General features: G+C 33.2%; 2 protein-coding genes across 2 annotated transcripts; one reads left to right on the top strand and one right to left on the bottom strand.

Annotated features, from left to right (window-relative positions):
• Positions 1 to 1,057: 1,057 nt before the first annotated feature.
• Positions 1,058 to 4,602, bottom strand: LOC145612036 (metacaspase-5-like). The gene is made up of 2 exons (XM_081667414.1): positions 4,134 to 4,602; positions 1,058 to 2,274 (listed from the first exon to the last, which is right to left on the bottom strand). Exons 1-2 carry the CDS (start codon positions 4,477 to 4,479, stop codon positions 1,370 to 1,372), a joined length of 1,251 nt encoding a protein of 416 aa, XP_081523540.1. The 5' UTR covers positions 4,480 to 4,602; the 3' UTR covers positions 1,058 to 1,369.
• Positions 4,603 to 10,500: 5,898 nt separating this feature from the next.
• Positions 10,501 to 11,435, top strand: LOC145611988 (auxin-binding protein ABP19a-like). The gene has a single exon (XM_081667367.1). It carries the CDS (start codon positions 10,567 to 10,569, stop codon positions 11,194 to 11,196), a length of 630 nt encoding a protein of 209 aa, XP_081523493.1. The 5' UTR covers positions 10,501 to 10,566; the 3' UTR covers positions 11,197 to 11,435.
• Positions 11,436 to 12,762: the final 1,327 nt, after the last annotated feature.

Here is a 12,762-nt window from a genome sequence, read left to right as displayed (position 1 = left end):
AAAAACTCCTAAAGTATGATCCTATCATGCTAACATATAATTTGAGTAAGCAATTAGGAGCGACAAAGCACATATGCCAATCTAGATTCTACTATTCTAGAGTGTCCAAGGTGTCAAAAGGCAAGCCTAGCTAAAAAGCCTATAAGTCCAACGTTCTACCTATCATCATGAGTAGTCTATTTTAGGCTAAACATTCTTGGTAGTTGGAATTCTTGGGAAACACTTCCTAGATACCAGTATACCACCCCAAATCTATTGGACTATGCTAAATAATTCAGTTAATACGTTGTAGCCATATGATGTAATCGTTAATTTCATTTTGGGCCTTGATCCATCTCCAAATCTCCACCCTTCAAAGACCGATCATTATTTTATGCTCATGTGCCCATGAGGGCATGAAAATATTCACCCTTTCAAGGCCTCGACAAATGATGTAAACAGAATTTAAGTACCTTTCAATGTATCCACAATTGATGTATATAGAATTTGGGTAATTGTCAATGCATGGACAAATGATGTACATAGAATTTGAGTATTTCGCCAAAAAAATCTCTTGACGTAATATAAAGAAATTTTGCTTAGTCAAGATCGGTTTATATACTCTATCATGCCCCCTCATATGAGAGGCTAAGAACCCATTGTAAATGTTGTTATTGGACGCAATATTAAGAAATTTAGTTTAGCCCAAGGTTATTGAATGCAATATTAAGAAATTTAGCTTGATCAAATGATTGGTTTACATTCCATAGTGAAAGGAGAAGTAGATGAGATTCGAATGAGAATTGAACTCATGACCTTGTCACATTGGCTCTAGCTAATACCATGTTAATGGACCAACTAACCAAAACTCATGATCGGTTTGTATACCAAAGTTACCAATTCCATTTGATATTTTTACATACAAACCACCCACCATTAGTCTATTACCATTTACCAACAATGCACATCATAGATCGTTCTACCTACCAATGAAGCTTGCTTCAGTGTATGTCCCTGTTTGATGTCAATCACAATGAATTAAGGTCAGTTCCCCAAGCAGATACAGTAAGAACCATAGTTTCCACAGCAAAGCCATACATTGATTCAAATGAGAAACCATACTTATATACTGAACAATAAATATTCCCACATTCTGGGTAGAACCCTTATATATGTATATATGTTCCCACATTTAAAGCAAGAAGACTGGTTCCGGCCAACAATTTCATAACTGAACGATAAATATTACAACTCTCCGCAATTGTAACAGTACATACTTAAAGAAACAGCAGTGCAAATGGGCAATCTAATGCAAAAACACCATTTCAGTTTATGCTATAATGTCATACCAATGTAGCAGACATCAGAGTATCAGACCCAAGAACAATGATTAGCAGACAAAGGAAGCTTCAACATAGTCATCAGTACAATAAAGTCCAGGACGTTGAGTAAATCCTTGACGCTTGAGCAACTTCCTAGCCTTTGTCACAATCTCATCGTTCCTAATGTCTCCATCAGACTCCCTCAGTATAGCTTGAATCGAGTTGCTGAAAGCACCATAAGCTTCACTGTCTCTCCCAGAAGGGCTAGCATCAGCAGATGTCTGATCAGTCTGACAACCACTAAGAAGTATCCCATTTCTAGGTAAACTCCGCTTATTTTCACCTGCATACACTTCCTCTTTCCTCTCAACTTCAGCATCCTGTGCAGGTTTAGCATAGTCGTCATCCTTTTCATCAAGCTTCTGCTTAAAAAACTCCATTGCGAGTCCACCAACAGCAGCTATGACATCCCCGGTGCTCCCTTCTCCTCCATGAATCTTGTTGAGGATGACTTTCATGAACTTTTTGACCTTGGGACTAGAATCCTCCCCGAACATGTCAAAGAGAGTAGGTCGGATTTTTCCAACATCAATGTCATCTTTCCCAGTCTTATCCTTGAGCATTTCAATGAGGGTAGAAAGGGGAAGAGATCGACTTTTCACATAGCCACTATGACCTTCGTAACTATCTTCTTCAACTACCCTGTACTCGGGTTCATAGTCCCTACTGTGATGATGAGGGAGATGGATGCCACGAGATTCAATAGCATCAGAAACAGTCTCCCTCACTTTACTCTTCAAGAAACCAGATAGGCTGAATCCTGATGAGCTACTATGGCTTTGATGAGACTGTGTGCTTTCTCCTATCTGCTCTTTAGCACCACTAATTAGGCCACCACTGTGGCATGAATCCGAGACTATTGTGATCCGGCAACCATCTGGGACTTGGCACACCAATTCCTTAAAGTCCTCATCTGCTCGAAATGAAATTGAAATTAAGTTGATTTCTTAAGGTACAATATCTAAGAAATAAGTTGATTAGGGAGCAAAATTCAGAGTTTCAGATCCTGATATCAGTATGTAAGTTCAATTCTACAGGACAATCAAATTTCAGTGAGTTACACAAGAGCTTCCAAGGCAGGAGTTTAATATTAAAACACAGGTGATTATAGACTTTCTTCAAGAAAAGATTAGAAAGCTAAGCAGACTTTTATCAATCAAATTTCGGAAGAACAGAACACTGAATTTGTAATCTATTTCCAGCAGCATCCTCACTCTGAATCTGAAGTTTTATTATTCAGATCAAGATTTTTTGATTTGTGACTTATGATGAGGGTACATGGCAAGTGTATATCATATCAAATAAGTCCTTGTTTATCCTTCCCAATGTATAGTGTATAGCATGTATGAAATCATCATCTTTAGTCTCTTTTATTATTGCCTAGTATAATCTATAATTCTACATATATAGTCATGTCAACTTATTCTCTTTATTCATACTAAAAATCATATATTGATAATGCAATTCATAAATTGGCCAGTGCAACAAAGTTATTTGTATAAATTAGACAACATATAGAATAGTAGTTAGCTGTAGTCTGACTTTAAATTTTTTTAAGCCTAATCTAATCATGTTAGCAAAAATGGGGATCATCCCATGTGTAACTATACCTAATATGACTTCATATTCTATTACCAGAAACGCGGCCTTCAGAAGCCAAGGCACAAATACACAATGACATTATTGATATTGTTCATGAAACTAAGTTTAGCACTCCTTTAAATTACATCTACACGCGCCTAGGTAGAAGCATTATTGATTCTAGTTCGGATTCTACTTAGCACTCCTTTAATTGTCACTATGGTACCGGCATTTGATTTAGTGTATTCTTTTAACTTGAGTTTAGGCTCAATGTTGCAAAATGTCATAGGGGAGCAGCATTTTTTGTAGCTAACTGAAAAAACAACTATGCAGCTCAAGATTCAGCTCAAGCAGCATTTAAAGCAATAATGTTCAATGAACAATTAGGCAAATAGGTGCTACTTCTTCTACTTGCGTCAATCAAACTACATTATACATTTAAACCCTTTCTAAAGTTCAAACTTCCTAGAAAAAGTAACTTCTTACATCTAATCAAACGACCACTTAAACTTTTAGACCCCGTGAATCAGGTGCTTTTGTACAAATTCTAAAGTCCTACCTTTTAAAATGCTAAAATCACACCCACACCCACACCCGAAATTTCAGGCTTCAATTAATTTAGACCAAATGGAATAAGCATATTGCATATACTAGGAATTTAATGATCCCAATTAGAACCAGGGGAATATCTGTAAAGAAATTGGAATCAACACACTTGTACAATTGTACAGTTGTACACCACGAGGTTCACTTTTCCTATTGGTTGTTCGTGTAACGATTCCAAACAATTTTCATTTTAAATTCAAAGAATATACAAATTATCATTTTCAATTCAGAATATACATTTAAATTCAAAATGAAAATTGTTTAGAACCCAAATCAAAACAAACAATAGAAAATTGAATTTTAATGTCAATTAAATTAATCTACAATAAATTCTAATCTAAAAAACATTCAACTTTTCCCCTGTTTTTCACATTCACCAATTGAACAAAATTAAAAAAAACACACAAGTAACAAAAATAATAATCATCAACCAAAAACACAAACTCCGACAATCAAGCTAACCAATCCAAAAAAAAGTCAACGCAACACAATGAGTCAAATTCAATCAAATTCCACAAATCCCACATCAAAAAATAAAATCAATCAACCCAAAAAAAATCAAAGAAAATAAAAATCTGAAATTACCTGTAATAAGATTCATATCAGAAGGAACAATACACTCATCAAAACCAGTATCATCATGTTCACCGGTTTCAGCCGGTAAACGAGTACCATGACCACTATAATGAACAAAAAGATAATCACCAGGTTCAGCAGATCGAACCAGATTTGTAAGAGCACGTCGTATATTTTTACCGGTTGGTTCGGTATATGACCGGTCAGTATCAATCAGAATTTTGATATCTTCTTCTTCAAATCCATAACGATTGATCAAACATTCATGCATTCTTTTTACATCGTTTATGCATCCTTTTAGCTCTGCTTTTGTTCCTGGGTAATTTATTCCTATTAACACTGCTTTTTTTCCCATTTTTTTTGGAAAAAGATTTGATTTTTATTTTATGATGATTTCTGGTTTTTCTGGGTTGGTCTGAGAATGGTGGGTTTGGTTTGGTGGGGGTGGATGATTGATTGATGGATTATTGTGGGATTTTTATGTTTAGTTTTTTGAGGGGTTAAATAGGTGTGCTCAAATTACTTTGTTGACCACATTTTTTTTAAATTTAATTTTTTAAAAATAAATTTTAATTTTAATTGATTGTTTTTGTGTCATTGATGGCTGTAAAGGAATTGTTATATTAATGTGATTATGTGAATGTTGAGGGAAAACGTTGGTTTTGCCCTTATTGACCAAATTTAACTTATGTATTAATTACAGTAATTAAGACTAAAACATCAAAATTGACTTATTTTCTATAAAGTTCTCATATTGATGTGTTGTAACTTCAATTTTTGTTGTTTCCTATAACCTTCCACAATTTTTAAGTTACAAAATAATTAAAGGATACAAGTAATTCAGTATGCTAACATTGTAAGTTTTGTAAAACGGGCAAAATTACATCTACCTTCAAGGTAAACTACCCACTACTAATACGAGTACTAACCTTTGTGTCACGCTGGCTCTTGATAACATGTTAGAGGACCAATTCAACCAAAAGCTTAAGCTGATGGTTGAGGCCTAGGAATATGTTTTATACTCTATCAGTTTTTAAATGTTGGTTTTTTTTTTTTATTTTTTTTTTTTTTTTTTTTTTTTTTTTTTTTATCTTAGCTTATTTAATTTATTTAAGGAAGAATAAGTTTAGATAAGATAAATTAAATAAAAATAAGTTTTTATAAGTGTTGATCTAATGATTTGGATAACACATTTATACCTATACTTCACATGAAAACAAACCTAGAAACCTAGAATGGTATAGAATAATCTAATCAAATTTTCTTATACTTCTAAACCAATTTTTATCAAACATAATCCTATTCAATCAATGATGCATTTTAAAGTTTAGGCCTTTTTGATAAAGAGGTTTTTAAAAATGATTTTAGCTTATTGAGGTTTTTTAGAGGTTTGACCAAATAAAAAATAATTCAATTGTTTGACATGATCACATGACTAAATAATTTATTGAAATATTTTTTTGGGCTAAAAAAACTCTTTTTTTTTTTAAAGCATCTAAAATGAGGCTTTTGAAATTTGCTTATTGCACATGTAGCTTTTTAGTTATTATATAAACTAAAACGGATAATAATTAACTGCTATTTACCAAACACTTTTAAATAACCAGCTAATTAAACAAACTAATGCAATTACCTTGTCAAACCAATTACGAGTAATATAACAAGTTATATTAATCATCTACTAGCTAATTATATTACCGAACAAAGCCTTAATCTTAAGGAACATTGAAATTATTTCAAATATTAGAAAATGCATCATTGATTCATTACTAGAAAAATATTTGAACTTATTTTAGTGGTAAAATATTTTTTTTGGATGGGTTGCTGTAAATTGAACTTGAACTTGTATAATCTTAACTTATTATTTCGAATTATATTACTTGAACGTAGTTACCTTATATAAACATATTTTTCTCATAAACTTATCCGAATTATAATAAGTACAAATTAGTTGAACAAAACTAGACATTAGCGGTTTTATTGTACTATCATGTAGCTGTTTAGCCACTTAATTACGAGTAAAATAACTATTAGTAAAACAACTTTTCGAGACCCCTGGAATGCCTCAAGGGAATTAGCTTAGGGTCATAGAGAAAAAGTGTAATAATGTACATAATAGTAAGTTAGTAAGTGAGTTGAATTTTTAGAAAAAGGGTAATAACTATATTACTTTCTTAATTTTTAAATACAATAAATGTAGGATTATTCCTAATTGAGAATTTTAAGGACCCAACAACCAATCAAATGATGAAATGAGTAGTTGAATTGTTTATAATAACTTATAGATCATTGTCTATTGGTATGGTGGGTATGGACAAAGGGACCAATTCATATTCAACACTCAATTATTTGTGGCAACGTTAATAGGAGTAACAGCTAAAGGCTGCTTATCTTCATTTGTGAGTTGTGACGGCCTTGACCTGGTTGAGTGGGTGGTACACCATTACTTTTTATTAATATTTCCTCCGTTAGAGTGACTAAGGCCCTGTTTGATTCACCTTAATTTTGCCGAACTGAAATTATTTTTACTGAACTGAACTTATTTTTACTTAACTGAACTTAATTTTACTGAACTGAAATTATTTTTACTGATTTTCTATTATAATTCTTCTTTAAGAAAACTGAATTTTACTGAACTGAACTTATTTTTACTGAACTGAAATTATTTTTACTGAACTGAAATTAATTTTACTGAACTGAAATTATTTTTACTTAATATTATTTTTTTAAGGTGAAGAGAACAGGGCCTAAAAGAAAGATTAATACTGTCACTTAGGAACAACACAAATGGGCGCAACCTAATACTATGAGAGACACGCTGATGTGCCATGGTGTGTGAATACTCAAACTCTGCACTATCACAACAGATTGACCGGCTTATTTCTTAATTATTTTATCAAAGATATAAAAGATACTAGTATTAAGGAATGCATGGCATGACCATGGGCTCCAATTTTGAAAGATTGGCATGAGCCTAACACGACACGACTTAGCACGAAGCATAGTGACACGGCACAACTGTCCCCACCTTCTGTTTCCACTTATACAACAATAAACGGGCTCACTATGCTCTACACAATCTACAGCAAAGACAATATTAAGGAATGCATGGCATGACCATGGGCTTCAATTTTGAAAGATTGACATGAGCGTAGCACGACACGACTTAGCACGAAGCATAGTGACACGACCGTCCCCACCTTTTGTTTCCACTTATACAACAATAAACGGGCTCACTATGCTCTACACAATCTACAGTAAAAGACAGTAACCAAAGCTCATTAGTTATTTCTCAGACAGCTGAGAGAAAACTGAGTTACCAAGTACCAACACTAGTTTAATTGGGCCAAGCCAATTGTTACCAACTCTAGTTTAACTGGGTCAAGACCAATCTAGTTTACCAACTCTTGTTTAATTGGGCCAAGTCAATAGTTAACTTGATGGGCCTTGTCTGTACGATGCTAAAGAAAGTTATCCAGTCATTATTACATGCGTCCTCAAATTTTTATTGTTTTTGGGCGTATCTAAAATTCATTCTTCATATGGACATGTGGCTCAGTTGTTCTATTACTTTATCGTCAATAGCTAGTATTTGGGTTGGGCCGGACTATGCTATAAACTATTACATTGGGTTCGTTCGGCATTGATATGGTTTTTTGTTTCTTAAAAATATATTATATACTACGGCCTGTTCTTATTAACTGAACTCAGTTGAACTGAACTCAACTGAACTGAACTGAATATTTTATAAGAGAAGGAAATTAGGAGCTAAACTAAACTGAATTGAACAGATCTGAACTGAATTGAATTTCAACATATGAGTTTATGTCCTACCTCCGGTCCAAATTACTCGCAACTTTGGGGTATTTGGACCGGAGGTAGTATGTTATATAATAAATAAAAAATTATTTAGACTTATTAAAATCATGATAATTTTGAAAACTGATAACAGAAAAGTAGAAACAACTTTTTTTTTATTTCCTGTTTTTGGTTTTCAAAGAGATAGGAAACTGAAAACAAAAAATGATGCCAAACAAGCGCTTAATAATTTCTTTTTCTGTTTTAAATTAGATGAAACATTTCTTTTTATCACATTTGTTAGTAGAGGTACTAATCGAATGAGTCGATCACGAGCAAAGAGTTGCTCGACTCGTGCTTGTTAATTTTCGAGTCAAGCCCAATATTGATATTTTGTTAGAAAAAAGAATACTACTTGTAGTATGTTATACTCATACTTTGTATGAAATAACTTAGTGTGATAGATTATCTAGTCTTTGAATTTGAGCTTGCATGTATTAACAATTTACCTTTTCATCAACTTATACAACCAACTAATATAAACCATTTTTATCTTTATTGGTTTCCATAATACAACTCTTCAATTTGAACATAAATCTATACTAAGCTTGATCTAATAGTGGTTGAATTGCATTGACATTTTTAAGTTTTCCTTAAACTAGACTTAAATTTTTGAAGTCAAATTAGTTTTTCGTCCTTAAAAATGTTTACTGGAGCAAAATTATGCAAACTTTGTACTTCCATGCATCACATATTCACATACATTGGGAAGGTAGATATTATGGGCTATGGCCTGATAATGACTTAGGCACTCTTTTTGTGTCAAGCAGGAAATGCATTTCTCACCTTAAACTGTTTATCTTGTTTGATTTCGGTCGGTTATTCGATCCGAAACCAGTTAATTCATTGGGGGGACCTGGAGTAGTCCAAAAATTATTCATGCACAAATTGCTCAACATGGAATAAATATCTATCAATTCTATAAAAGTTTGGAATTGTTAGAAAAAAGTTGTGGCCTTCCTGTACAATAACTGTCAAATATCTAAATATTTGTTTACTGAACAATTATAATACAACCATGCATATAGAACAAAATACATGAATCTTCCATCTTACCTTTTGAAGATGTATGGCTATTAGACAGATAATGTATACAACTATTGGTTCTGATTCTATAAGCCTTATCTCCTCGGTTTCGCTTACTTGGCATACCATATTACCTTACTCCCTAATGCTGCATTGTTAACTTTCAATACTTGAAAATCAATCAAATTAGTCTTAATGCATTGTTTGTTACGGAGTATATCTCTATGTTAATGCAAAGATTATCATATAGCGTGACATTGTCAGAAAGGAACAATGTTCTCAGACAGATTGCAGAGGATTATTAAGTTGGGCATAAATCACATAATTTGATGTAATGTAGTATGATTAATTTGGTAATTAAATTAGCAAGTTGGAATATATTTGGCTATATTTGTGCAGAGTAATGAACGAAAAGAACAGAATATGCTTTAATTCCTAAAGATGGGCATGAATGAACCCTTTAAAAGGGTAATTCATAAGATCCACTTATTTTTCTGTGGAATAATCCTGAAATTTTAGGAAAACTAGCAGAGTCTATTTCTTATAGTTGTCAAAAATGGCATTTTCTGCTCCTTTACAATACCATGTGATTATGGACCACCTTATTTATATTTTCTTTACTTCATAAAACGTTGTAATATAAGAATATCTAGCAAAAAAATCAACTTAAATGACGCGAAAGGTAACTTCAGTTCACCATAGTTTGATGTTCTGTTTGTTTACTAGACTTTTTTTCATGGATAAGAATTAATTAACTAAGTTGGTTAAAGTGTCGAGGGTGGTATTTCATCCGGACTTTACACCAAGAATACCTTACATTTAGCTAAACTTCTCAAAAATTTGTAAGGAATTATTTGAGTTCTGAAACTGAAATGTCATAAAACATTGTTTCTCATGTCACTTATCTACTGATGTATGACTCAAATTTATGTATTTGTTAAACGATTTAATGGCAGAATACTTCCAGAAATAAGTATGCATAATTTTCACTCATTCTACATGAAACTGACTCGATTTCCTTACTATTCGATTTGATTTCTCAATACACGTACTGAAAGAAACACACATATACACATACACGCGAACTTATTAGGCAATCATAATCACAGAAACGCAGAGTTCTGTCATAGATGTTACTGTATTACATAAATCATTTCTTGAGAAAGATAGATGTAATACTCAATCATGATTCATGACCTTGGTTGTCAATCAATCGACAACATCTATATTATTATCAGGCTATCAAAACAGCTGAAAGTTAATTAGTGATAAATGACTGCAGTAATGATACATAATTCAGCTACAAATCAGAACAAAAAGTTGTTGCTTGTTGTTACTCGACTATGTATGGGGTCAACCATTCACATGCGCCCCGAATATGAAGTCTCAAACATGTGAGCCATTTCGACACTGGCCCGGTGTCTGGCCCAGCAGATTGGCTGTCTTGATAAACAGCCAAGCTGCTTCTTTCTATATAAGCAGGTATAGTACATTGCCAATCTAACCACACGAAAAATTATTACAAGCTTATCATCATCTATCAATCTAATCTTCGAAGATGTATCTTCCACTCTTCGTCGCCCTCACCCTCTTTGTTTCCCTTCACTCTGCTATAGCAGGGGACTACTGCGTTGCAGACTTGAGCCTCCCTGACGGACCTGCAGGCTACTCCTGCAAGAAACCGTCTAAGGTCACAGTCGATGACTTTGTTTTCCATGGTCTAGCCGCTGCAGGCAACACTTCTAACCTCATCAAAGCCGCTGTCACACCAGCATTTGCCGCTCAGTTTCCTGGTGTAAACGGCCTAGGACTGTCCATTGCTCGCTTAGACATCGCTGCAGGCGGTGTCATCCCTATGCACACTCACCCTGGGGGTTCCGAAGTCCTCGTTGTCATCCAAGGCCAGATTTGTGCTGGATTCATTGACTCAGCAAATGACATCTACTTCAAGACTCTTAACAAGGGTGATGTGATGGTCTTCCCACAAGGGCTACTTCACTTCCAAATCAACGCCGGAAAATCGCCAGCACTCGCCTTCGTTAGCTTCAGCAGCCCGAGTCCAGGACTTCAGATTACAGATTACGCTTTATTTGCTAATGCTCTGCCAACTGATCTTATTGCAACAACTACATTCCTTCCTAAGGATGTCATTATGAAGCTCAAGGGTGTTCTTGGTGGTAAAAACTAATGGCTTAACTAATTAATTAGTAAGTCATGCTCAGAATTTGTTATGTTATTTCATTTTTTTTTTCTAGCAATTGAACAAAAGGGAAAATGCCCAAAAAAAAAAATGTCCCCTAATAAAATTGTACTGTTAGTTCCATTTTTTTGTATGGTTGTGTTAATGTATTGCATTGTTGTTTCTTTGTATAAGTATTTCATTTCGGAATTTGATTTTCTGTTAATATAATTGTTTTTTTCATGTGATTTTATGCATTTTATCACATTTTGAACAATTTTTCAGGCGAATATGAATATACATATTCAAGTTATTTCATGCTTAATTACACTTTTCGGGTTAATAATATATGTACATCATTACTCCAGCTTTTATTAAAATAATAACTAGAGCAGCCCGGGTGTTGCACCGGGTTATCACCTTTTTAGTTGTGCAACTACTACTTTTTAAGAGCATCTAATAGTTTGTATGTAATATGTGTCTTCAATACTTCTTTGTAGTATAATATTATTTATTGTGCAATCTTAAAGTATAATTGACAATTAGCCTAGATGGTTAAACAATAACTTTTCTTCGTGAAATAATTAACATGAATATGTCATTTAATTTGATATTTTTTCCCTATTTTGAGAGGAGTACAAAATAGAGGAATGAGAAATTGAAAGATAAAAGAAAGAAAGGGAGGGAAAAGGTAGTTAATAGGTCCCACATGATGTCACATTTGAGTTGAGAGTTAAGTAGGTGGATTTTTTTTTATTTTTTATTTTTTTAATAAAGGTGGAAAATTTTGATATTTTGAAAAATAAAACTCGTAGGTGGTAAAATCCCCCCAAAAAAAAAAAACTGTAGTTGGTAATTGCTAAAACAACAACAATTGTAGTTGGTAATTGTCAAAAAAATCCTTTTTATTTTTATTTTTTATTTATTTAAATTGCATAACTATATTTTACTAAAATTTATAATACTATCTCCGTTAACTATTATTTGCAACAAAGGAATATTTTATATCTCACAAATAATACCCCTTTGTTGCAAATAATAGTTAACGGAGGTAGTATACATTTTGGTGGAAGATACACCAACGTTATTTTTGATCATTTAATCATCAAAATAAGAAAAACATATATTGGGTGCATCATGCATCTAGGTTTGACAATCATTTGATATTTCACGCTTGTCAATGTAAATCTTTGGTCATTAATATTTTTAATTTAATTTTGGCAAAAGCTAACGAACGTCTCGGGTGCGCTGTATAAGCTAGCTAAAAGTCGAAAGATTAAATTAAATTAACATTAATTACACCGATCAACGCGTAATTTTATCATGCCTTTCCAAATAATACCACTTTATTATTAGCAAGATCCTTTACTTTTAGTAAGGGCCTGTTCATATTTACTGAATTGAGCTGAACTGAACTGAACTGATTGGAGCTGAACTGAACTGAACTAAATTGAGCTGAAATGAATATTTTATGTGAGAGGGAAATTAAGAGCTGAACTGAACTGATTGGAACTGAACTGAACTGAACTGATTGGAGTTGAACTGAACTGACATTAAGTAAATGTGAACAGACCC

This window comes from Chenopodium album, chromosome 24, assembly GCF_948465745.1.
Source record: "Chenopodium album chromosome 24, dcCheAlbu1.1, whole genome shotgun sequence".
Classification (NCBI taxonomy): domain Eukaryota; kingdom Viridiplantae; phylum Streptophyta; class Magnoliopsida; order Caryophyllales; family Amaranthaceae; genus Chenopodium; species Chenopodium album.
This window is presented reverse-complemented; position numbering and strand designations above follow the sequence as displayed.

Excerpts from the sequence above, each read along its gene's own strand:
- LOC145611988 (XM_081667367.1), top strand. The coding sequence starts at position 10,567 with ATGTATCTTCCACTCTTCGTCGCCCTCACCCTCTTTGTTTCCCTTCAC.
- LOC145612036 (XM_081667414.1), bottom strand. The coding sequence starts at position 4,479 with ATGGGAAAAAAAGCAGTGTTAATAGGAATAAATTACCCAGGAACAAAA. Across the intron at positions 2,275-4,133 it reads TGATATGAATCTTATTACAG|ATGAGGACTTTAAGGAATTG; the intron begins GTAATTTCAGAT and ends CATTTCGAGCAG.